Here is a 26,583-nt window from a genome sequence, read left to right as displayed (position 1 = left end):
ATCTCATAAATAGAGTTGTAGAGTCTAGAAAGGGTAGAGTGTATATGCATATCTCATCCCTACCTTAGGAGGTAGAGAAGTTGTTTATGATAAGACCCTCAACTCAAAGAAAAGCACATCAAAAAGGAAATAATGAAAGTGAAGAAATCATCGTAAAATACTATAGAAAGCATGACATAGCAATCTAGAGGGGAAAAAAAGGGACAATAACTATAATAAAATAGTATGATAATCGAAGTACAAAAGACAGTAGATAGATAGTAATTGAAGGATTCAAACGTTTTGTTGAAACTAAGAAGATCCCAAGAAATGTTTACATTTGACAAATGGAAACTCATTATCAGCATATGCAGAAGGATTGATAGCAACTAACAATCAAATGGGATCTTTTGTAAGTCTTGATAGCAAAGCATACATTTCTAACTGAAAACAGACTGTATCATGTGGCTAATCAGTCACGCTCACTGATGGCTGTTAAATGCTCGTCGATTTCCTCAGTAGTTAACACTCTAAAGACGGGATCTTCTTTCCTCACAACACCAACCTGCCAAAGACCAGACGACATTATGAGACGAAGCAGGAAAATGATTGCACTACAATCCCACCTAAGACAATAAAGGTCAACCCAATTGTGTGATAAAGGTCTCATCTCTATCTTGTGGTCGTGGGGTGGTAACGTTCCCAGGTGCAACTCAAGTATTTCATTAAGTAATCAATCCCCATCCCCAAACAAGAATAAGAAACGACTCCTTCGAAGAAAAACCATGTAATATGAAAAATCACTGCGCTCCCCCTCCTCTCCTTTTCCTCTTCCACTCGAGAGGTGATCAACATAGGTAATAATAAAGTAATAACTGCAATAATCAATGGCGGATAATATGTGGAAAGAAACAAATTACCTCAATTTCACTGGCCTTGAAATCCTCTTGCAGAACAGATTGAAGAGCAGAAATAGTGGTCTGCAGAACAACAAATAATGTATCAGCAACAGTAAAGTGCATCCTCTGAACTTCAACATCAAACCTCATACACACAGAATTCTAAAAAGTACATGAACACAATATACTGAAAACTTAACAAATAAAATTGTGCTCGATCACAATCAAATGTAGAGCTTGTACAATTTATTTCAAACATCTGCAAAACTGTAAGCACTAGTCAAATTAAGAGTTCTAAGGCTTCAACAAAAAATCCATTTACCTGTTCTGGTAAATGATAGAGAAAGCCGCTTCCAGATTTCATTAGGAGGTTATATCAACTTTAATATCTTAAATTTAACAATAACCAAGTCTCAAGTTCTATTTTTTTATCAAAATTTCCGTAGTCAATTACACAATAAGATGATAAATTGTGTAGTCTTTTGCTAGTATATACAGTGACGAACAGAACAACAGAAAGATAATAAAAACCTTAAACCACATCTGTGTACACCCTTCCCTTTTTACCTGAACAGTTTCCTCATAGGAGAAAGCAGGGTTATTTTTCATTTTCTTCTCCAAAAAGTTAATTGCCTCTTGCTCTTTAGATCCAGCACTTGTAGCCTGCAACCAAGGTCAATAAATGTAATACCGTCATAAACAAGAAGAAAAGCCTTCAAAGTATCAATACTTTCAAAGAATCTCAAGACGGGACACTTAAAAGCCCTCAATGTCCTCTCGTACACTGTAAATATAAGATATTATGGAAGCATATCCAAAGGAAGCGATCACCGTTTGCTAGTAATTACAACATGGTATTCATACGTCTGGGTCTTATAAGGTCAGTGTAAGCACCGATTAAATATTAAAAAAGCAAAGCAGGGAATCATGAAGTCTAGCATCTACCTTTCAACTCATCCAGAAATCTTCTCATGTGCATGCTTTAATTCATATTGAAAAAGGTGGGTGATAATAGTAGAATATCATCAATTTCCTTACAAAATCTAAATCAGGTTTTCAGATCCAAAGTAAAATCATCCTTTGAATTACAGGATTTTACATACTTTTAAATAGAATGAATTATAGTAGGATTTTTCAGGATTAGAATTTGAATGTGCCACTTGAACCATCAATGGGTTCAAACCACCTGGTTGGTTTATGTTCTTTGTACAACTAAGCTACAAAGTGGTGCTAGAACATGATTGAAGACATTGGGACAATAGCGTTAGAAAAGATTTGATGTAGCTCGAGGCTATGGTACATTGGTATGAACAAAGAAAGATGCCACTCAATGTTGTAAATTTGAGAGATATGGGAAGGCAATCACCAAATGGCTACCCATAAGCAGGAAAAACTGAATCAGCTTTTATTCAGAAAAGATCATCAAATTCAACAAATACCTTATGACCAAAAAAATGACCAGCGGGGTCACATTTGAAGAGTTGGGGGCCTTTCTCCTCATCGATGCCCAAAATCATAGCAACTATGCATCAAAGAAGAGACAAAAGAAGAATGAATAAAAATGTAGACGCAGAAATGCATTCCCCTCTTTCCTCACCAACAAAAGAAAAGTGGGAGAGGCTTCACAAGAATCAAAGGGGCCAGCAACAAACCTACTCCAAGGGGTCTCATATAGGCATGCTGTGTGTACACCTGGGACTTGTCTGCAATCCTGAAAATACATGCTCTACAGATCATTATATAATATCACTGCTAAATTAAAGCTGGATATTCCTCTCGCATATGTACTTTTATCTGTTATGCATTCTAGCTGATGTATTTACATAGTGCCAACTAAAGAGCATTTATAATATTCTCAATCTATTTAACTTGCTTCCTCTAATAAATTAACTAAACATTTGATAGCTTCAGAAATTAGAAGTTGATGGAGAGATCATATAAGATATGTGACATATCATAAGCTGCTCCTGCCCTACCAAAAGTTTGCATTTCCTTTTAACCTAGAAAAAGACCATTGACGATGGCACTCTGCAGTATTAACTGGGCAAGTACATAGAGAAAAATATTATTAAGCAAAGGGAATACCATTTAGACAGTACATCTGCTGGCATTTCATAACCATATTTAAAGCGAAACTCAGCAGCTTCATTTCGAGCTTGTTGAACCAAAGTTCTTGCATCAGCTGAAATTGAGGACAAGTCAAAGCAAATTATGGAATCATAAGCTCTGGAAGGAGCTACGCGTTCCTATTCTCATAGTCACAGATTGAAAGCAATATGATACATAGCTAAATAAACCTAATACAAGATAAGTGAATTATTTTTTTACTCAAAGTTGTCTCTAATTAGTTCATAAAATTAAATCAATAGCCTCAGTTGTGAAGTGTTCTCTATTGGGGCTAAGCAACCATGCTAAAAGAGATTCGCAGGCATCCATACTGGAAAATTGAGAGTGCAAATTTTCACATTTTTGCCACAAATATGCATTATCACAAAAAGGAAGATAAATCAACATGTTTACTTTTGCTTGCAGAGAAAAAATTGGATAGATATATAAAGAATCTTTATTAACTGATAGTTTATCAAAAAAAGATTAAAACCATCATTTGCCATATACTCCTTGAACCCCATAAAAGAGTGCAAACCTGTCATGCCAGTAGCCAATAGTCCAAGATACTTGGTAATTGGGAACAAATGGGATACACTGGTCTGATCCAATAGCTTGTCCTGCTCAGCCAAAATACACAAAACTTCAAACTCCATGTAACTCACAATTTCCAAAATTACGGGTCTACTTTTAGGAACATCAAGTCAACATAAATAGGATATACCAGAACAAACTACAACACTATCTGATCAATATATTCAAAACAATGGTGTCCTTTTCTCACAATTCCCCCAACCTTTGCTATATCAGTAATCCTACATCGGGTGGAAAATACAACGATACTATTGATCAACTAAGTTTCAACTTCAAATTAGCTGGGGCTGGTTTCATGAATCCTCTACATCTATTCTTCTTTATTCAAGCCCAATTCACTGGAATAAGTCTTTTGATCCAAATTACGAGCTCTAGAAAACTAGAGGTTCTCTAAATCTCTCACTTTTCTGTACACCGACGTACAAGTTTCTTAACAGAACAAAAACACTAATGATTTACAAATTGTACCAAAAATTGAACTTACAGTGACTTTATTCAGAGCAACAACACAAACAAAGTCAAACAACGAAGATTCAATCCTTTTACAAATCCTCCATATCTATTCTGCTTTATTCAAGCCCATTTCACTGGAATACTAAAAACATTCTCCCTGATCACAAATTAGGAGCTCTAGAACACTAGAGGTTCCCTAAGCATCTCACTTTCCCTTACAGACCTACAAGCCTCTCAACAGAGCAAAAACACTAATGATTTACAAATTGCACCAAATATTGACACTTACAGGGACTTTCTTCTGAGTAACAACACAAACAGAATCCTTTCCACGGACACCAATAGATGTGATTCCAGCTGCCTTCACAGCCTTAAACGCATATTCTGTTCACACAAAAAAAAGTAACAAAAAACCTAAAACTTATCACAAATGACACAAAATCGAACAAAAATACGATTAAACTGGAGAAAATTCACATATTAGTTCCAAAATTCAAATCGAGTTATAAGAAGAAAAAAATGAAAATGCTTACCGACTTGAAAGAGACGACCTTCAGGTGAGAAGATCGTAATGTGACGATCGTATCCGCCTCCACTTCCTCGACTCATTGTTCGATTCTACGATTTGATTTTCTCAGTTCGATCTGAAAACTTTTGTCGAACTGATTTTAGGGTTTTTTTCAGTATAAGAAATGGTAGATTTCGTGGAGAAGAAGAAGAGGAAGCTTTGTTCCTGAGGGGTGTATTGAAGTTACGAAAATACCCTCTTTAAGTCTTGTTTGTCTAATTGAATGTGATACGTATTATAAGTGTTTTTGTTCGTTTATTAGTTAGTTAAGTTAACCATATAAAATATATCATTTTTTTGGATCATATGTTTCATTCGTCAATCTCAAATAGAAAATGATAGGAATTTTACGTTTATTGAGGAGAACATGTAATTAAAGGAGCATCAATCTCAAATAGAAAATGTTTGGGAGTTTACAACTTATTGAGGTGATTGTGTATAATTCAAAACCATGATATATTTGATGTGGTTAACTTAACTATCTAATAGACGAATTAGAGCACCCACACAAAAAAGAATAATTAAAATCGAAAGTGTGTGACTGAAACACTGTATTAGTAGTTGATGTGCTCAATTGACGCGTAAATTTGAGTATCTGAATGGAATATCATGACAAGTGTAGCAAATTGTTTGGATAGTTGTTACCAATCGTTTCATAATATATTACTTTAATAAAAACATCACGTAGATAGATTGTACCATTTGTCGTTGTCACGTAATGTCACACATCAACAATTTGAATGATAAACCTTAAAAAAAGAGAGTAAGTTATGAGATAAAGATACTATGAAAAGGTACAATAAAGGTTAAAACAAGATTATTAAATAATAAGTAAAAATAAAATGAGAAGAAAATATAAGGTAATCGACGATCACACCAAATTGATTGTTACACAAAATGAGACTTTTCGTTATTACTTAACGATGAATTTAAACAATAAGATAAAATGAAATTTAAGTAACAATCAAAACAAATATAATATTCAAACTAACGATACAATAGAATACAATACAACATGTAACGACTAACAACCATCCAAACAAATTGTAAGAGTCTAACCATATATTAAGTTTTTTCTAAACAAAAAAGGACCAAATTTATCCCTATTATTTTCGAAATTATTTAATATCTATCCTGTGTTTTATGTTTTCAAATAGGCATATGCATAATCATTAGTTGGCAAGTCACAAGTAAACATTGTAATTTTAATAGTGTATATCTAGACACTTTAATTTGTTTGCAATTGATAATTAAACAGTCCAACTCATCTTTATTAAACATGACCAGGGGCGGACCTATCAAGGGCAGTGGGGGTGCCACGCCACCCCCGAACTTCGACGGAAACTCTATATATACATAGGTATATATACATAATATTTATATAAATATAAAGGGGAAAATGCATAAGTACCCCCTCAGCCTATGCCCGAAATCCCAGAGACACACCTAACCTTTACTAAGGTCCTATTACCCCCCCGAACTTAATTTATCTATAATATTCTACCCCTTTTTGGCCTACGTGGCACTATCCTTGAAAAAAATGTCAACATGCGCTGGGCCCACAAACTAGTGCCACGTAGGCCAAAAAGGGGTAGAATATTATAGATAAATTAAGTTCGGGGGGGTAATAGGACCTTAGTAAAGGTTAGGTGTGTCTCTGGGATTTTCGGGTATAGGCTGGGGGGGTACTTATGCATTTTCCCAAATATAAAGTGTGCCACTTTTTATCCCAATTGAGATATAGTTTGAACAACATCAGTTGTGTGTCCTAATTTTGAAAGTAATTACCCCCGCATTTTGATCGATTAATAATTCATATTTTCAGAATGTATAAGATAATATTTATAGGTTGGGGTACTCATATTGTGTAATCAGCGGTATACTTGTATAATTCATGTAGTACAATTATAATATGTTTCTAGAGATGATTTATTTGTCATAACATAGTGATCATTTATTTATTCACTAAATACATGTCTGTATGATTCATTGCAAAAGAGCATAGTTTACTACTTCCACGGTTTCTTTTTATATGTTACCTTTTTAGATTTGGCAAAAGGGTCTGGTAGACCCCTGTACTTGTATGTGTTTGTATTGTGAATCCTTCTACTTAATCATTTACCAACTAAACCCTTAAACTCAATCAAAAAAAGATTTTTAAACCTCTCCTACCATATGTGTAGCTCACTCTCCTTTGAATAGATGACATGTCAAATCCATGTCATTAAAATTAATAATACATCATATTCTTTACTAATTGTTATTTAAAAAAATTATTAACTAAATTTATTAAATAAGTCTTTTTTGCTGTCATTGATGTGCAACTTCAAGAACTTAATGACCGTTTTGATGTAGTGAGTGGTGATTTGCTTCTTGGGATGGGTAGCTTGAATCCGGTCAATTCTTTCTCTAATTTTGACAAAGGTAAAATCATGACTTTAGCAAAGTGTTATCCAAGTGAGTTTGATGATGGAAAAATTAGAGATTTGAGCTATCAACTCGATACTTTCATTATTCATATGCGAAGTGGTAATCCCAAGTTCTCCAACTTGCAAGGAATTCATGATTTGGCGAAGGCATTGGTTGAAGCAAATCTCGCGGAGACTTATTCACTTGTTTATTTACTTGTAAAGTTGACTTTGATTTTACCTGTTGCTACGGCAACTGTGGAGAGAGCATTTTCGTCAATGAAGCACATAAAAAATGAAGTGCGGAATAGTATTGGTAATCAATATTTAAATGATTGTCTAGTGTGTTACATAGAGCGTGATGTATTTATAAATGTTAGTAATGATGTCATTATCGATCGTTTTCAGAATATGAAAACTCGTCGAGGACAATTGTAAATGAATGTTGAATATTTATAATATTAGTAAATAGTAATATTATTGAAAGTTTTAAATTTGTTAACTTCATGCTTTTAGTGTGGAGTGTGGATTTGTAATATCTTATTATTTATATTTTATTGATTGATTTATGATATATATCGAAAAGGCGAATAATTTAATCAAATATAAAATTAATTTAATTGATAAGTTTATTTGGCACCCCCGAACTCTAAATCCTGGATCCGCCACTGAACATGACATATAAATTTTGAAGGTATCTAGATGATCATTTTCCAAGTTAAAATATTTAACTGATACAGTGATAAAAAGTTAAGGTGTCTAGATATGTATTAATGTATAATCAAAATTAAATTATGTATTTAAATAATATTTTTATATTTAGATGTCTGATGTTCAAATTCTTAAATAAATCTTACTAAAAATTTCAAATTCAGATCTTCAAATCTTTAAATAAACTTTATACCATGAGAATTCACATTAATCAAAATTTAATATAGTATTTCATATCAAGCAAACCTTCTTTCAAAAAACACAAGAGGGTGCACAAATCAAAATGAACATTCATAAAAGCATAAATGTTACTCCCACCCTCTTAATTCACGTAATATTAATGGTTGACTTGATAGATAGTTTAAGATTATTTATTTAGTTTGTTATTTAAATCATATTTTAGATATTTACGTAATTATAATTAAATTCTTTTTAAAGTAAGAATAAAATTTTAAAATCAAAAGAGTGAATAAAATCATATTGAAAGTGATATTCTCAAATGAACCTTATAATATATAATACAAATTTAATTGAATCTCTATTATAAATTTCAAATATCAAATAAAAAATATATTAAAAAAAGTACATGAGATCTACAAATGGACCACACATAGACAAATATAAAAAACTACTCATTAAAATACTAAGCACAATTGCACCGCATTTCAACTACTTTTGTAATAGTCATATATTTTTTTTTATTCTTAATCAGATATCTCTAGGTTTGGATCTATAAAAAAAAATAAAAATATTTGAAACTTGAAAGCCCTTCGAGTCCAAGCATGGAAGAACTATTGTATTAAAAATGCTTTCTCAAAATAAATTAGTAAGCTTTAGTATGAATATTGAACACTAAATTTCAGTGTGGAAAAATAAAAATATTGTATTAGTATTTTTTTTTTTCTGATTTCCTATCCGACGTTTAAAATGCACATTAAAGATCAAATTCAGACCAACTAAATTCAAATCATGTATTTACAGAGTCTATTTGAAAAATAACACTTCATCAAGATTTTTTCATATTCGAGTTTAAATCTGAAACATATAATCAAGGTGGTGTAATCTCACCACGGCGCCATAATCCATGTGGTTAATGCATTAGTATCATTTTCACACTAACCCCACCTCCACCCTTACCCCCACACCTGTCCTCTTCTTCTCTTACACTTCATGCACCTCATCTAGCCCATTTTTTCTCTAAGTTCTTGAAGTGATTCTTATGTTTTTCAACTCAAATTCATCATTCTTACACAATTTAATCTATTGATTCCCTTCATAAATCATTTTTCCAACATCAATCCTACGTTTTCCAGGTTCAAATTCATCCAATTTTTAGGTATGCATTTCGTGTATATAAATCAGATTCAATACAGCATTACTCTTTTATCATTTTGGTGTTTTGTGACATTGCTATATCTATGTACAGGGATATTTTAGTATTGATTTGATTCAGATTGTTTTTGCTACCTTTAAACTTCTTAAAGATCCAATCTTTATACAGATTTTGTGCGTTACTGAATTGGGGTTACTGATATCTCTTTCAGTCGAGGGTCTATTGGAAACAACAAATCTACTACAGGGAGTAGGGGTAAGGTCTGCGTATACTCTACCTTTCCGGACTCCACTTGTGAGACTATATTGGGTATGTTGTTTTATGTATTTCTGCTGTGAATTATTGTTTTTGTTACTGATTTTGTTGGATTTAACATATTCCAGACACTGGGTATTTCAAGATTTTATTCAATTTTAGTGTTGCATTTTGTTGTTGCTACTTGTTCTTTTCGTAATTGTTTTCAGCATGGCTTGTTCGCTACTCTATTTGGTTGACGTACTTGTTTTTTGGATATGATTTAGTTGAGCCTAGTGTTTATCGGAAACATCCTCTTTACCTGCATAAGGTTGGGTGAAGTTGCGTACGCACCACCCTCCCTAGACTTCACAAAGCTACTATCTTTGGTTTTTACTAGTATTATTAGAACCAATTGTTGTATATTTGTGCTCTGAATTTTAATTATGTAACTTGATTTTGTGGTAAATTAAATATTCTGGGTACAGGGTTTTCAATTTAATCCCTTCATCCGTCTGGCGGCTGGCGCTGCTCTATATTTAATTATTGTTATAATTCCTTCATGTTGGTAAAGCTGCTATCTTTGTTTTGCAGTCTATGTTGCTCGGACTCTTCAAAAATGTTGATGTGTGTGTGTTGAATACTCCAAAAGTACTGTATTTTGGAGAATCTGATACGGTGTGGCAAAAATTTTGGAGAGTCCAAGCAACATAGTTTGCAGTAGTATTAATGTTACTTTAATTTTTAGGATTCCTTCACCAGGTAGAAAATAATAGCGAGCAGGATGGATCTGCTGCAAAGATAAAATTTGGCCCAATCTTTAGTTGAAGGTGGCCAGTAGGAAGAAGCAATGGCATTATTGTTATCAGTCCATGGTTTTGCTGGAAACTATCTATTATTGCAGGACATTACTGAACCGTGAAGTCTTTAGAGTTGGGGTTGGACTGAGTATGGAAATATATTGATTGGGATAACGGGTGAAGGCAGGATGTTTTATTTTCATAAGATAAAGTGAAGGAACGAAAAAGGGTCTGTTAATAGGGTTGGACTTTTAAGTATTGGATGATTCTTTGTTGTGCTTGGACTCAATTGGTTAAAATTGTATAATTTGTCTCTAATTAGTGGATCAGCATCTTATGCTCTCACATCTCGAGAAGGAAGCTTATGGAAGACAGCTATTTTTGATAGAATAGGAGTACTATTTGATGCTGTTTCTTAAAGATGCCTACTTCCTGATTTGAGAGTTATAGTATTTTTTAAAGTATTGTTGTCCATTATAATTTGTCGAAGGTGGCTTTCTGCGTTCTATAAGTGTCTGGTTTGTGGTCCATATCAAGATTTGTGCCTGTGAATCTCCAACTGCACTTTTTTTACACCAGAAACAGCACTCTTGTTTTTGCCTCAATCATTTTCCTTTCACTTATTGGCAGATGTTACTCTGAAGCAAAAATAATGTCCATTGTGGTGGAATGAGTTCAAGTCCAAACATCCCTAAGCTTCAAGGATGAAGGCAGGTTTGAAGGTGTCACAGATCTCTCTCATCCTTATCGGATTCGTGTGTACTTCTGTTCTTCTTTTGGCATATGTGAAAAGCCTATTTCTTTCTTCTTCAGTACTACCTCAGAATCATGTCTTGCAGCTCTCTCCAGGTTTGCAGAAACCCTCTAACATACCATTGTTGTCTTTTCATTTTTACGTTACGGGTTAGTTAATATCTTCATCAAATTTAAAGATTATGGTAGTATTTTACATTGGAGCTCTTTGTTGTTTGGGTTAAGAACATTTTCATGCAAAATGAAGAAGTCCTTTCATTAATGATTCAACCATTTTATATATCATTTGAGTGAAATAAGTCTTTCTTTAGTTGAGATGCATTTATGGGTCTAAGTTTGCATAAAACACCAGTGTAGTTGTAGCAATCATTTTTATTGTGAGATGATCTTATGAAGAAAGCTTGTCTAAATTGTTAGTTAGCATTCTTTGAACTTTGAAGTGAACACGTACCCTCTTTTTATGTGATTTTAAGATACATTCTTACCTGGCGGACATGGAGTCTCTAATGCATACACCTTTTGTCAAATGATCTGGCTGGATCTTTACCGCAGTGATCTTACTTTATGGTGGACATACTGCTGACTTTGTTAATCTAGATGCATTTTGCTAAGCAGTAGTTTTTTGTTCTCAACTATTTATCTCCTTGGAGAATGGTCTAGTTCGTGTATTTCCGCAACTACTTTTTAAGTAATAAAGGCACTATTCTGAATTAGGAGTTTAGGACTCAACTCCCTGGTGGACATGTTGCAGGATCCTGTTGAGTTACTTATTAGACTCTCTTCTCTGGCAGATCTTAGAGTGAAAGATGAAGAAGCTTTGGGAGAAGGAAGCGGATCGGAGCAATCAGAAGACAGTGTTAACTTTGAATCTGAAAAATATCCTACTTATGCAAACTCTTCGCCAGTGATTAAGGTGACTGAAGAATTGATTACTCATGAAGAAATAGGAGGTAGGTGTTGTTTCGGGACATCATAATTTCCTCATCTCAAAGTACCTAAACCTTGATGAATTAGAGGCATCATTTAACTCATGAAAATGGCATATTGCATTGTAATGGATTACTTTCACAGGGTTGTCTTGACGTGCTTAAGTTAATGTACTTTTTCATTTTATTCTGAGCTACTGCTAAAGTTAACCGACTCTACTCTCTACAATTTGATATTTTAATAGTTTTTTTCGGCAGTGCAGGTATTGCTCCGAATATCACTGAAAAAGGAGATTTAACAGATGTTTCAGACAAAAAAACTGGTTTAATAGGGCAGGAAATTGACGTTTCCACTGCTGTGAGTTCTGGGGGTGAACATAGTGAAATTTTTACAGCAACCCCGGAAAGACAAGGTGGCCCATCTTTCCTTTTTTATCCTTATTTATCTAATCACTGATTTGCTTTGTCTATTTCTCCGACCGTGTAATCATTGATATTGTTTAACTGAGAATTTGTCTACCAGTTCTTGAGATATCCCTTTCTTTGGGTCTTCTATAATATGTTAAGCCTTGTTTTCAGATTGCAACTTTGCTAAAGGCAGATGGGTCATAGATGATAGCCGACCTTTATATTCTGGATTTGGCTGTAAGCAATGGTTGTCATCAATGTGGGCTTGTCGCTTGACACAACGTACAGATTTTGAATACGAAAAGTTACGTTGGCGACCCAAAAATTGTGAGATGGAAGAGTTCACCGGTGTTAAATTTCTGAAAAGGTAGCGTTATTTTTCTTATGAAGTCTTCATTTCTGATCCTTGAATTCAAGTTTGAGATGTGGTCCACAAAAGAAACAAAAGTTCTTTATTAACTGTATGAAAACCTTTTCTTTATTTGTTTCTAGCACAACTCAAGTAGTGTCTACCTTCTCTCCGTCGGTTATTTTTCCAAGGCTAATAAGATGAGCGTTTGGCTTAATCAAAATATTATAATGTATGTTAAACCTGAAATGTATAATCTGTTACAGTAGAGCTATCTTCGTGTCTTGTCGTCCTCCCTTTTCTTGCGCATACAGACATGCAAATCATGAAAAATGTTTTCACAGTTCCGGAAGGTTATTTCTTATTACTTAGCAATTAGCATTGCTATCTCTTTTCCTTGAGGTGAAATTATTTGGATTTGATTATTCTACATGTAAGAGATTCACTAAATTTGATGGTGCATCCAGGATGCAAAACAAAACTCTGGCGTTTATCGGGGATTCGCTTGGTAGACAGCAATTTCAGTCACTTGTGTGTATGATTACTGGTGGAAAAGATAAACCTAATGTTCTTGATGTTGGGCACGAATATGGTCTTGTGCAATCTCGTGGTTCTGCGCGACCTGATGGATGGGCTTTTCGATTTCCAGACACCAAAACAACTATTCTTTATTATTGGTCTGCTAGTCTCTGTGACTTGACACCCATAAATCCATCCGACCCTGCTACTGATTACGCCATGCACCTGGACCGTCCTCCAGCATTTTTGAGTCATTTCCTTCCAAGGTTCGATGTCCTGGTTCTAAACACAGGACACCATTGGAATAGAGGAAAGCTTAAGGCCAACCGGTGGGTCATGTATGTGGGCGGTGTTCCTAATACAAACAGGAAGATTGCGACAATTGGTGGTGCCAAGAATTTTACAATTCACAGTATTGTCAATTGGGTGAACTCACAGCTGCCAAAATACCCTCATGTAAAAGCATTCTATCGGACTATATCCCCCAGACATTTCTTTAACGGAGATTGGAACACAGGAGGTACATGTGACAACACTACACCACTTTCCGAAGGGAAGGAGGTTTTACAAGACGAATCAAGTGACTATGATGCAGCACGTGCTGTTAGAGGAACAGACGTTAAGCTTTTGGACATCACTGCTTTATCCCAGCTGAGAGATGAAGGTCATATATCTCGATACAGCATCAAATCAACACCCGGAGTCCAGGATTGTCTACATTGGTGCTTACCAGGTGTTCCAGATACATGGAATGAAATTCTTTTTGCTCAAATTTGATATACCTTAACTCGCAAACGACTGGTGTTGAAACTTGAAACTTCTTCTCCATCTGCCATCAAAGGAACGCGAGTTGCCAAATGATGCAAAATACTACACGAGTAATATCGCGAAATCTTTGATCCATGGAGATACTACTATATGACTTATACATTATAACAGAGAACTGCAGCTGCTGCTTTGCCATATGCTAAGAAGAGGAGTTTTTTGTTTTAGGATTTGAGGGTGGAAGAGAGCTCCACCATTGATTTGTACACTATATATTCCACATGAGTTTGTACTCTTTTAGAAATATGAGAAAACTATCCAAGGTTATTTATGGTGATTTTTATATGTTTCCATTTCTTATTGAAGTATATTCCATAGATGAACTTTTTCTAAAATTTCCAGTACTATGTGATTAATGTAATAGGCACGTATGACATTATTACATCAGAGCGGATTTACTCAGTGCGTACCTGAAGAGTAACAGGGTTTACTCAGAGAGTAGGTTTACTCAGTACACACCTGAAGAGTAGTGGGGTTAACTCAGTGCGCACCTGAAGAGTAGCGGGGTTAACTCAATGCGCACCTGAAGAGTAGTGGGGTTTACTTAGTGCGCACCTGAAGCGTAGCGGGGTTAACTCAGTGCGCACCTGAAGAGTAGCGGGGTTTACTTAGTGCACACCTGAAGCGTAGCGGAGTTTACTCAGAGAGCGGATTTACTCAGTGCACACCTAAAGAGTAGCGGGTTTCCTCATAATTTCCAAAAGAATAGGTATGTATGAAATTGAAATCACAAGATGAAAAATAGCATTAAGCCAAATGCAAGTTTTTTTAGTACATTTTCCATTGTGGACTAAATCATTTTTAGATATAAAATCTATACGGTCGTTTGAACTTGCTTTGAAGTTAAAATTTTGTTTAGACATTGCCATTTGAATTTTTTTAAGTTCGTAGTTATTTTCATAAAACATGAGAATCTCACAAAAATTATTAAAACCTTTTCTACTCTTATGCAATCTTACAAATGAACAAGAAATCGAAATATTCTAATACGTTGAATTAATAAATCACATAACTTTATGTTTCATTTTTAAATAAATGCAATTTTCAGATACACATAGTTTTAAAATAATATATTAATAATAACTAGTTATTCTTTAATATAGCTCTCGCATAAGACACAAACAATCTATTCTCATTGATATTTAAATACTATTTAAAAAAAAAAAACCATAAATTGCAATAATTAACAATTCAAAATATTTACAATCATATGAAAAAATCCCCATAAAGTCACTACGACTCAAAGAAAAACTTGTTTAAGTCCCAAATTACCATGGATAGAGTAAATTAGAATAACAACAATATATTTTATTAGTGCATTTATTTGGAAAGAGTAGCGTGTACACAAATCTTTACCCGACCTTAAAAGATAAGAATCATAGAAAGACAGTTTCTGACAGTCCTCTGTTCAAGTACAAGTATGTGAGAGCAATTCAAAAATAATAATATTAAACACAAACAAAATAATAAAAAAATAGCAATAACTAAACCATCTAAACAAAATCAACATATAAATATGTCATTTAACTCTTCTCAATTTAAGTACACATCTTACGTAGCAAATCACGTAAGATGCATATATCTTGCATGACAAATAGCATAAGATTTTGCCATGTATCGCGATTTGTTTAATCGTTCAACTGTATTAGCTTTTATGTTTATGTAATAGTGTCCTCTAATTTTTTTGAGTCAAAAATTTCAAACTAAAGCGAGAAATTTGTATGGCAGCCATTGCTAGCAAACTTGCAAACCGTGGCAAAAACGTGTTCACTTCCGATACTTTCTCCGGTAACAAAGTTTATATGATAACAATATCACACCATTAACGTCGGCCGGCGATCGGAAAAGTTTGCTCCCAGAAGAAGAGGAAGAAACGAAATCAACATTTCGCAAAATCCTCTTCTTCTCCATTATTTATTTTTTTGAATTTTTTTTCATCTATTATTGTACGGATTTACGTACAATTTTGATTTAACAATGGCGGATCAGGAGGAATTTGTGAAATCGGTAGAAGACGGGTTGAGGTTATCAAAGCGGATATATTTTGGGAAGGATCGTGCGGTTGCGCCGCCGAAGCAGATGACGGCGATGGAGAAAACGGCGGAATCGTATTTTCCGACGTCGCCTATGATGTATGCTGTGATTGAGAATCCTGCGTCCGTTGATAACCCGGATATTCCGAGTTATCAACCTCATGTGCATGGCAGGTGTGATCCTCCTGCTTTGATTCCGTTACAGATGAACGGAGTTTCGATTGCGGCGGATTGTTATTTCGATACGGCGTTTATCACTGTTAAGGGTTCGTGGCGTCTACATTGTGTTATGAGTTGCCGGAGCTGTGATTGTCGCATTGCTGTTCCCATGGGCGAACAGGTAATTATGGAAATTTAAATTTTATCTCATTTATTTTGATTTTTGAGGTCACGGTTCAAGCTATGGAAATAGCCTCTTGCAAAAATGAACGATATTGTGTGCAAAGTCGAAGCTTAATGCACCCGGCTGCCCCTTTCTTTTGAATAATTTTGAGGGACAACTTGAAACTCATCCTATTTTATTAAACAAAATGTGATTCTTCTAATTTACCCATAAAAGTTCACTCATTTTCAATGATGTAATACAGTGTTGTTCTCATTAGATAGAGAGTAATCATAATTGTTAGAGTGTATTAGAGTCTCACATTAGTTGGGGATTAGACGAGTGGTTTGCTTATATGGACTTGAACAATCCTCTCCTCTTGAGCTAACTTTTGGTCCTGAGTAAGGTCCATGTGTCATGTTTTTATAGTAATGAAGCTATCCATTTTAGTAAATGCAAAGAGATTACCTTTTTGAATGACTTCTCTTCCTCAGAGCTGATAATATAAGCACTTAAGAGGGAAAGGTTTTGTATTTTTGTTTTCCACTCGATGTTCGGTATCAACTTGGGTGTTATGGTTTAACTTTTGGTAGGAAACAATATTTTTGTCTAATTACTAGTTGTGAACTATTAGAAGCTTCAAAATACCATTCAGATGTTTTCCCTGTGATAATGGCAGTTGTAGTTTCTTACCTTACAAAAAAACATGAACTTTGATATATCAACCAAAGATGTTGGTGATCATGATTTAGGATGTCAAACGGGTTTTGTAGCTTTGATTGTTTCGGTTAAGTATTCTCAATATTTTCCGTCACAAGTCAATGGCTTCTGAAATGTTAAAGGCAAAGTAGCATATCTTGAAAGCAATGAGCTATCGAGATTCTTTTCTAGTTCTAAGGCTTAATAGAACTTCTCTGGATAGTGTGCTCTTCTCTGTTCTTCCCTGGCTCTCCCCTCCCTTATTCCCCTTTCTATGCAAAGAGAGGAGCAGAAATGATATGGAATTTGTGATTTCACATAAAAGAAAAGAAAAAGGTAGTTTTCCACCTTCATGTAAGATTTTGGGAAGTGTTGTATTGTTGAATCTTTCTTATTCTTTTATAATCCTTGCCATTCTCCTGTTTCACAGAAGTGAAACATTGCTGATTGTTTGTTCTCAAGTGATGCATTATTTGGCTAACAGGGTTCAATTCTAGGTGTCGAGATTGAGTTACCCAGGAAATCATACAGCACAAAACTAGTTGCCGAGGATGATGAAAAAGAAAATAAGAAGTTGGTCAAAATTGAAGATGGATGCTTTCTGAAGCCACATATTTTTACCCTTACAATACCAGAGGTAACTGTCTGCTATATAATTTGCTTTCTAATTTCGTCCATGATTGTTCATTTTACTAATGGAATTACCTTTTCAGATTGATGGGGGAACATATATCTCAGTCACTATTAGATGGTCTCAGAAGTTATTGTATCGCGATGGCCAATTTACCTTGAGCATACCCTATAGTTTCCCGGTGTATGTGACTCCAGTTGGAAAGAAGATATCTAAGAAAGAAAAGATACAGTTTAATGTTAACTGTGGTCCGCGAGCTGAGGTTTCGTGTAAGGCTATCAGTCACCCTCTTAAGGTGAAACTTGTTATGCATTCTACTGATTTGTGATTTGTGTTTGATGAAGTAATATGACATTGGTGTCGATAATGGTCTTTTAGGAACTAGACGACGAAGATGAAAAGTTAGGCTGGTTCTATGAAGCTGATGTCCTTAACTGGTCAAGTAGTGATGTTGTAATTACTTACAAGGTACGCCCTCCATGAATTTGTTTCGGATTCCTGGAAGAAAGTTTCAATTATGTGTCGACTAGGTTAATATATCACAGTCTGTTGTTTATAATAAACGTGTATGTTGCAATTTCATTTTAGCAACATTAAAATGATATAAAGCTTTTCTAAAATTTGGGTTCCGAGGAACTCTCTCATCTGTCATCACTGTTGTTTTAGATCTCGAGTCCCAACTACCACGGCAGTGTACTTCTGCAATCTCCCCAACAACATGACACTGATCAGAGAAAGATGTTCAGCTGCTATCTTTTTCCAGGTGCCTTGGAGTGTAGAAAGGTTGGTACTTCTTTTTTCATTGTCTTCTTTTGCATAAATCCAGAAATTTAATTACTAGCTAAGTTGAAATAGCACCTCGACTAATTCCATGGGATATCTGTCACCTCCCACCAGCAACAAGTACCTGTTAACTCTATCCACCTAGGCTAGAAACATATGAGAAGATATTACCTAGTGTTTTGATTCTACTGGGATTTAAACTTGAGACCTCAACCCACTTCATTTACCACTAGGCCGCACCCTTGGGTGCTTACAGTCGATGAATATTGTGACTTGCTTTCCTTTATTGGTTCTTAAGGTTCCTCTTTTTCTTTTCTTTTAATTGGTTAGCAATGTGGGAATGTTATTGCTCTCTTGAAAGAGGAACCTTTAGATATTTTCATTTCCTTTGAACTTTGTGATAGGTATTCAGAAAGGAAGTGATATTTGTTGTTGATATAAGTGGGAGCATGAAGGGAAAACCAATCGACGATTCCAAACAAGCACTCTCTGTAGCATTATCAAAACTTGATTCCCAAGATCTGTTTAATATAATAGCTTTCAACAATGAAGAGTACCTATTTTCATCATCTCTGGAGGTAGCAACCAAGGAGGCTATTGACAATGCAATTCAGTGGATTGACATGAACTTTATTGCTGGTGGCAGTACAAATATCTTGAATCCAATGAAACAGGTCATCTTATCTTCTCATATACTTTTCAGTTGTAATTAATTGATTGGCATGTCCAAGTTTTACTTGCATCAGAAAAGTACATCTTAAGTTATATATCTAATTTTTCTTTTTGTAACATACTGACAGCATGCCTTTTCCTTTATCAGGCCATAGGGATGTTGTCTAATGCTGGAGAATCCATGCCTATCATTTTTCTGGTCACAGATGGAGCTGTTGAAGATGAAAGACAGATCTGTGAATTCGTGAAGAGTCATCTCACACAAAACAGAACAATGTGCCCACGACTTTACACATTTGGCATAGGTATTCCCACCCTCAAAACAAATGGAGTCTTGTGTGTTGGAGATGCATGATCTCCACTGTTTTTTTTTAAAAAAATACTCAATGACATTATCTCAAGACTATTCCATATCCATGTAACAGTAATTTGGATTTTTTGTTGTTCTATGTATTTACAAACTTAGGTCTTCAGGCTGTTACCATTTGAGGCTATTACTAGCTTATTACCATAAAATTGATGCTCTTCATAGCCACCTAAATCCTAATGGTTGCATGCTGTTTCGGATCTCTAAGCCTGGATTCCATCTCTCTGCAATAAGTAATTTGTCCATAGTACAGTAGGTTTTTCTTTTTCTACATCTGATTCTTGTTTGAATTGTTTCAGGATTATTCTGCAACCATTATTTTCTGCGCACACTAGCAATGATGAGTCGTGGTCATTATGATGCTGCTATTGATGTTGGTGAGTTTTGTGCCTGTACAAAGTATTTCGTTTAAGAACTGTTGCCAAAATGCTTTTGTCACATGATTGAGTGGTGGGGCTATTGTAAACCCGTGGCCATCTTCTTGACCATTTCTTCATTTACCATGATATTTTTATTTGGTTTTATTAATTACGTTGTTTTCAAGAGAAAGAAAAAATTCATTTACTATGATCTTACTAGTGGATCCCTAAAGATGGACAACAATTTTTCCAAAATCAAACACAGACTTCCTATTTTAGAGACGAGGCATTTTCTTATTATAGACAACGGATGGCACTTGTTGGTGTTTAACAATTTTAGATTTCTGGAACCTCAAGGTCCGCAAGCTGAATAATAGGCTAATAGCACATTTTCCCTTGCTAACCACGACGACAATGCTGTGTTATCATAAAGCACATGTAGATGCAGTTTCCAAGTGTGTCCCAAAAATATTGTTTCAAGGGCTGGTGTTTTATAGCAGCTTTTGGTCTTATTTTGCTAAACGACGCGTAAATTTAGGTTACCTGCTTTTGTGGTGCAAATTCTTAGCTGTTGTGACCTGAAACCATTTCCCGTGTTGGTGCTTTTTCAGAATCACTTCAGGTTCGTTTGGAGAGGCTATTCTCCAGGGCTTCATCTATCATCCTTGCAAATATTGCCTTTGAGAACCTTGATGGCCTTGAAGAATTAGAGGTGTGCTTATGAAAATATACCCTCCTTACTGATATGTCTGGCTATGATCGAATGAATATGAATTTTAATGATTTGTTATGAGCTCTCAGTGTCGTTTCAAAAGACTGCTATAATTACATTGATGCAGTCTTACCTATGTAACTACATGTTTCCTGAGAGAGAACCATTAAATTTTGTGATAGGTGTATCCTTCTCAAATTCCAGACCTTTCATCTGAAGGACCTGTAGTCTTATCAGGTAGATACCAAGGAGTGTTTCCTGAGATGCTCAAAGCTAAAGGAATATTAGCGGACATGAGTAATTTCTCTGTGGAGCTGAAAGGGTTCAAGTCCAAAGCCATACCTCTTGACAAGGTAAGGCAGCATACTCAGTAATAGATGCATAATCAATAGACGATGCATGCTTTGTGGTTTTTGGAATTGCCTGTCAATCTAGACTATATATCTATAATCTTATATTGATCATAATGATAAATATCTTTCTATGTATTGTTATTGTATTATACATTAGATAAAAAATAGGAGGAGGTTGCTTTCTTTTAATTTCTCTAATATTTTCATCATGGCTTCTTCATTACTGTATTCCCTTCTCTTACGTGCTTTGATATGCTATACTTGAGCTGAGGGTCTATCGGAAACAATCTCTCTACCTGCACGAGGTAGGAGTAAGGTCTTCATACACACCACCCTCCCCAGACCCCACATCCCACTATAGAGTATGTTGTTATTGCTTTCTTTAAAAGGTCCCTTCTTTGTCAATTTAAAATTTCCGGAGTTGTTAAAACTGATCAGCGAAGGGTCACTTTCTTCAATCCGTTTCATTCTAATACTAAATAAGGAGTTCTCTATATCTATTAGTGCATACCATATTGAGGACAATTGCTCAGTTTATCTGTCTGTTTTCTTGATCGAACTACTGAGAACAGCTTATGGCTCCGCTGAACTCAATATTAGTGAACTTGGTTTAAGAGGATCCTCTTTTATGTTAATTTAACCCATCTATTTTGAACACGCAGGCAAGGGTGAAGCAGCAGATTGAAATACTCACAGCTCAGGCATGGTTTACACAAAATAAGGATCTTGAACAGAAGGTTACTATACTACTTCCTATTTTTTTTATGTTTGAACATGAATGGTTTATCCCGATCTTGAATAGTTTTATCAACTTAGCCCTTGTCTTCCGTTACTGAGCCCTTCTACTTTGTTGGCAGATAGCAAAAATGAGTATACAAGACGCAGTGATCTCTGAGTATACACGCATGGCATTGGTGGAGACAGAAAAAGTGAAAATCATTAAGCCAACTACAAAGAGGAAGGTATGATGGAATTTGTAGAGCTTCAACTTTTATATCTTCTCCGACATATTATATCTACATTTCTGCGTAGACAGTTTGGTAACCAAAGGATTCACAAATGGCTAAACTTGCTCAGTTAAGCACATTTTATAGTAGCTCATTCGTCTACATACTAAATGAGTAATGGCAATCTCTAGAAGTTCACTTTCGAGATACTGACAATCTGAATAACAAGTCAAATAACTATATCCTAGTACCAATTTGTGGAATAGAAATCCAGCAAGGGAAATGTAAACGGCCTACTAGTGATATTGTTCCCTGTGTTTTGCCGATGTGAGACTCTTATCCTAAGTTAGGGTGTCACAGGAAACCTCACATCAGACTTAATAAGAAAACAAGTTTGAGTTTTTTCAGAAATGTGTTCCTGTAATAAATTCATTTCACTATCACACTCGTCTTCTTTCTGTAACCGGAGCTTAATGAATCAGGTTCATTCTGATGATGAGAAGATAGAGGAACGCTTAGTACAGAAGACAATATTACTACACTACCTTGGCTTTGGTTTTGGTAACCTCACTGCTACAATTGAGAATATTCCTCCTGGGGCCATTGATATAGAGGACGAAGCAGCTGAGATAATTGCAAAAGCAACATCTAATTGTTTTGGGAAATTGTGTGGTCTATGCTGCTGTTGCAGTTGCTGCATTAGAACGTGTTCGACTATGAATCATCAGTGTGCAATTGCACTCACACAATGTCTAGGTGCCTTGGGATGTTTAGGTTGCTTCACTTGTTGTCAATACTGCTGTTTTGAAGATAATAAATAAAAAAAGGGCAGCTCGATGGACTAAGCTCCCACTATACGCAGGGTTTGGAGAAGGACCGGACCACAAGAGTCTGTTGTGGAGATAATCAATGAGAAGAAAATTACTACTACTACAACTTCAACTTTCCCCCAAGATTTTGTGTCAACTAATGACAGATAATTATACATTTAGTTGATAGTGAACATATTCATGGGTTTTTTTTATCCTCTCCCCATATTTTTGTATTACTAGTATCGGGACATGTGCGTTGCACGTGTGTCCCATGTTAATTTTTATATATTCATTAGAACAATTAGAATTCTACATGTATATGCATGTAACGAATAATAACATACATGCAACAATTACAAATAAAATTTTAAAATTGTGACAAGAAGCATCAAATGAGGAATCTTATTTTAATGTTTAAAATTTATCAACAAACTGTAAATTTAGAACTTTAGATAGTAATTGCCAATTTGCATTATGTATAGTCACAAAAGATTAATTTTAGCCTAAATAAAATTATAAAAATACACTTAGAACTATCAAAAATTTATAGAAAATCAAATTAAAGAAGTTTAATAGAGAGAAAACACATACAAAAAATAAACAAAGAAAAAAACATGCAATAACATACACGTCCTTTTAAGACTTTAATCATAACAATATGTATATGGAAAAAGAAATACAAAATCACTATATTTTTTTTCGAATTTTTGCTGACACTTCTCCCATAAGCAATTATAATTCAAGAGTCTTCTTCATTTATTTAAAGTATGAATCAAATAGAACAATAATGATATAAGCGGTAAACTACTTAAACTATAGAATGAAAAGAATAACCTTAGTTAGGGTACTCATGAAACAAATAAAGATGAATTTATATGGATAAAAATAGGGTAATTAGATAGTGTAAGTTAGGAAGATGAATATATTATTCCGTATCACAATGAAAAGAAAGAATACAATGACTGCAATTGTAATTCAAAATAATAGTAGCAATTAAAGTTGCACCAAGTAATTTGTCTAAATTATTATCGATGAAACATTGCAAGATCCTCCATCTTTTCGATTAGCATTCCTTTAATAAAATGAAGGAATAATTTACACTTAGAGATTAAAATAATCATTCAATCTTTAGTGGGCATTATGGTCTTTATATATTGATTTAACTAAATGGTCTCATAATAAAATAATTTACTTTTTAGTATAAAGAAAAATATTTTTAAAAATGGAACTATTTTAGTCTTTAAAAGGGTAGAAATGCCTAATAATTTTTTATGAATATTTTGTCTTCCAACTTTTTGACCTTAACATTTTTAGATTTTTAATATTTAGTGTAGCATATAGAATGATTACTATTTAATATTTAATTAAGTAAATGTTTTATAATATTTTGATTTAACATAGGAATAAAATGATAATTCAACTTTATACTCTGTTGTTTAAATTTTTTTTACCCTTCAACCAAAAACAACCTTCGTAGGAAAAAAAATCCAAATACAATGAAAACTTATCACACAATGTAATATAACACAAAAAGATTGAAGAGAGGACACCCTATCAAAAAGAAAAATTATTCATTAGGATCGTATCATATATAGCCAAAAAAGAACATACACAATGAAATTAATTTTATACAATGACAAACAATCAAAGAAATATAAAAATAATTATGAACAACATATCCCAAAATTGTAGTCCACCATACTTTTTTTCTATTAATTTACCAACATATTATCTAAATATAACAAACAAATCATTAAATATAGAAGGAAGAATTATATAATTAACAAAACTAAAACGAAAAGTAACAAGGAAAAAATTGATAGCTAAATTGTGACTTACTCTTTCAATAGATTTATTGTACGTCTATTTAAATGTCAAAATAATACTTTCAAATGTATTAGAACCTTTATGTGCCATCATATAGTTTCATGCAATAGAGAAGACCAAGAAAATTTTCATTCCAAGAAAAAAGGGTTGGAATATGAATTCTTGTGCTTTCGAGTGCTCTTGATTTGTGTTGTTATTTTCTTTCTACATGTCTTATAAATATCTATACATTTCAATAATATGTGGAAGATGAAAATAATTCAAGTTAATTAGAAAGGTTGAAGTGACATATGAAAGTTCAAAAGAGTGATCCTTTCATTTACCATATTCATTGTAATTGATTGTAAGTTAATTAGTACATTCAAAATTTAAAGCTGAAAAAACCTTTCAACTTCAGTAATTAAGTGATGCATGAATAAATAGGAGTAATAGAAAGACTTTAAAAAATCTGATCATTTGCCTTACGTAATTGAAAGACATTGACTACATAAATTAAAACTTTCTCCCTAACTTTAAATACTTTATAAAATTAAATAGAAGGATATAGTATAATTTGATATATATATATACACACACCATTATGTAATTAAAATATTTGTATTTAATTAAATAATAATCAAATTTTAATTTAGCAAAAGGATAAAATGGTAATTCAACTTTTTACTTTGGAACTTCCCACTTATAATAATATATTATTGTTATTACAATATTTTTCAATAGGTACATATTCTTTGTTCTTCTAAGAAGTTGATCATCAATTTGTAAATAATTGTATTCAATTGTTTTTGAATGTTTGTAATTGGGGAGAAGAAAATTCCTTAGTCAACACTGATTATCCAACTTACTTGAAATAGTAAATAGCTTTTGACTGATTTGGTTTGTAAGAACCTATTAAAAATGTCTGATATTCATTTTGAAGTTTGACGAATCCAGTTTTGAGTCGGAAAGTTTCACTTTTGGGGTAAAGTTCTCCTTATCAAAGATAATTTCATTCTTGGCGCAAACTGAAGACCTTTGATTAGTGATGGAAAGAATTTTAACGACAGTTACCATCCAACTAATCTTATATGTTCACTAGACACCTAAATAAGTTGTAAGATAAAATAGTTTATTTTGTTATTTCAATTTGTTCTAACTCAATCTAAAATTCAGTCTTGCTACCTTAAGTTGCAAGTAAGGTAGATGTCATGTAAAGTAATTATTCTAAATTATGGACCAACAAAAGAATTGTAGGGACAAAGCAAAGCAAGGAGCATAATTTGTCGAGTCTGATTAAATTTAGATTTATATTGTTTTTTAATAAAAACAATTTCATATTCAATACCTCAAATCTGAGACGTATAGACATTATTATTGTGGTGTCTTTTTTTTTTTTTTTAAATCACCTAATCATTAAAGCAATGACCTTTGATTAAATTTAGAAAACAGAAATTTAAAAGCATAAAAAAACAAATAATCTCAAAAGCTTATGGGATTAAAGCACTAACAGATGTCAGATAAGGGATGGAAAGCAAATAAATCTTTTCTCAAATCAAATCATTCAAAATATATTTATAATAAATCATATTGCATGGCTTCAAGCTCTGAACTGTTTTGGACAGTCTTTTTTTTTTTAGCTCGAGTCTATCGAAAATAACTTTTTTATCTTTAAGATAAAATAAAATTTGTGTACACTCTATTCTTTCTAGACCATATTTTATGAGACTATATTGAATATGTTGTTGTGGTAGCAAACTCCTTTATATGAATATGAAGATCTGTGTAAATCTTCATTATCTCCTTCTTTATAACAAGATTTGTTACACTTGAGTCGAGCCTTTCAAAAACAACTTCTCTATACTTTCACGAGGTAATGGTAAGGTCTGCGTACATATATTCTACCCTTTCCAGACCTCACTGGTGGAAGTTCATTGGATATGCTATTGTTATTGTAAATACATAAAAATTGAACTCTAAAAATGGATAGTCTAGCACACTAATTATTCCGCGCATTTATTCAGGATTTGACGAAGAGTCGCACCATAAAAAAATGTATGATGCACTATGCCATAAACATCAATAGCTAATTTCACAGCTAGCTCAACTCCTGATTTACAAATCATACGATTCGACAATAACTTTATTGTACGTTACTTCAAGACTCATCTTCATCGATTAAATACACTATCAATATTAGAATTATTTATATATATATATATATA

General features: G+C 33.8%; 3 protein-coding genes across 4 annotated transcripts; 2 read left to right on the top strand and 1 right to left on the bottom strand.

Annotated features, from left to right (window-relative positions):
• Nucleotides 1-196: 196 nt before the first annotated feature.
• LOC102582717 (proteasome subunit alpha type-6) lies at nucleotides 197-4,752 on the bottom strand. The gene is made up of 9 exons (XM_006345202.1): nucleotides 4,565-4,752; nucleotides 4,321-4,415; nucleotides 3,523-3,604; nucleotides 2,964-3,060; nucleotides 2,531-2,589; nucleotides 2,318-2,400; nucleotides 1,446-1,541; nucleotides 900-959; nucleotides 197-544 (listed from the first exon to the last, which is right to left on the bottom strand). Exons 1-9 carry the CDS (start codon nucleotides 4,638-4,640, stop codon nucleotides 452-454), a joined length of 741 nt encoding a protein of 246 aa, XP_006345264.1. The 5' UTR covers nucleotides 4,641-4,752; the 3' UTR covers nucleotides 197-451.
• A 4,092-nt stretch (nucleotides 4,753-8,844) lies between these two features.
• On the top strand, nucleotides 8,845-14,161 carry LOC102582369 (protein trichome birefringence-like 14). Of its 2 annotated transcripts, none has more exons than XM_006345201.2 (7): nucleotides 8,845-9,054; nucleotides 9,263-9,360; nucleotides 10,716-10,934; nucleotides 11,630-11,788; nucleotides 12,028-12,177; nucleotides 12,344-12,539; nucleotides 12,989-14,161. In XM_006345201.2, exons 3-7 carry the CDS (start codon nucleotides 10,790-10,792, stop codon nucleotides 13,815-13,817), a joined length of 1,479 nt encoding a protein of 492 aa, XP_006345263.1. In that variant the 5' UTR covers nucleotides 8,845-9,054; nucleotides 9,263-9,360; nucleotides 10,716-10,789; the 3' UTR covers nucleotides 13,818-14,161. The 2 variants fall into 2 exon arrangements, with proteins under 2 accessions (XP_006345263.1, XP_015163251.1); XM_015307765.1 differs by having other exon boundaries at nucleotides 9,220-9,360.
• Nucleotides 14,162-15,583: 1,422 nt separating this feature from the next.
• LOC102582049 (uncharacterized) lies at nucleotides 15,584-22,784 on the top strand. The gene is made up of 13 exons (XM_006345200.2): nucleotides 15,584-16,238; nucleotides 17,404-17,556; nucleotides 17,633-17,845; nucleotides 17,929-18,018; nucleotides 18,217-18,333; nucleotides 18,738-19,007; nucleotides 19,154-19,310; nucleotides 19,672-19,749; nucleotides 20,343-20,443; nucleotides 20,626-20,796; nucleotides 21,459-21,533; nucleotides 21,654-21,758; nucleotides 22,226-22,784. Exons 1-13 carry the CDS (start codon nucleotides 15,843-15,845, stop codon nucleotides 22,562-22,564), a joined length of 2,265 nt encoding a protein of 754 aa, XP_006345262.1. The 5' UTR covers nucleotides 15,584-15,842; the 3' UTR covers nucleotides 22,565-22,784.
• The last annotated feature ends 3,799 nt before the right edge of the window (nucleotides 22,785-26,583 follow it).

The sequence above is a fragment of the Solanum tuberosum genome, unplaced genomic scaffold (genome assembly GCF_000226075.1).
Source record: "Solanum tuberosum cultivar DM 1-3 516 R44 unplaced genomic scaffold, SolTub_3.0 scf00063, whole genome shotgun sequence".
NCBI classification, from domain to species: domain Eukaryota; kingdom Viridiplantae; phylum Streptophyta; class Magnoliopsida; order Solanales; family Solanaceae; genus Solanum; species Solanum tuberosum.
Note: the sequence above shows the minus strand (reverse complement) of the source record. Positions and strands in the feature narration are given on the sequence as shown.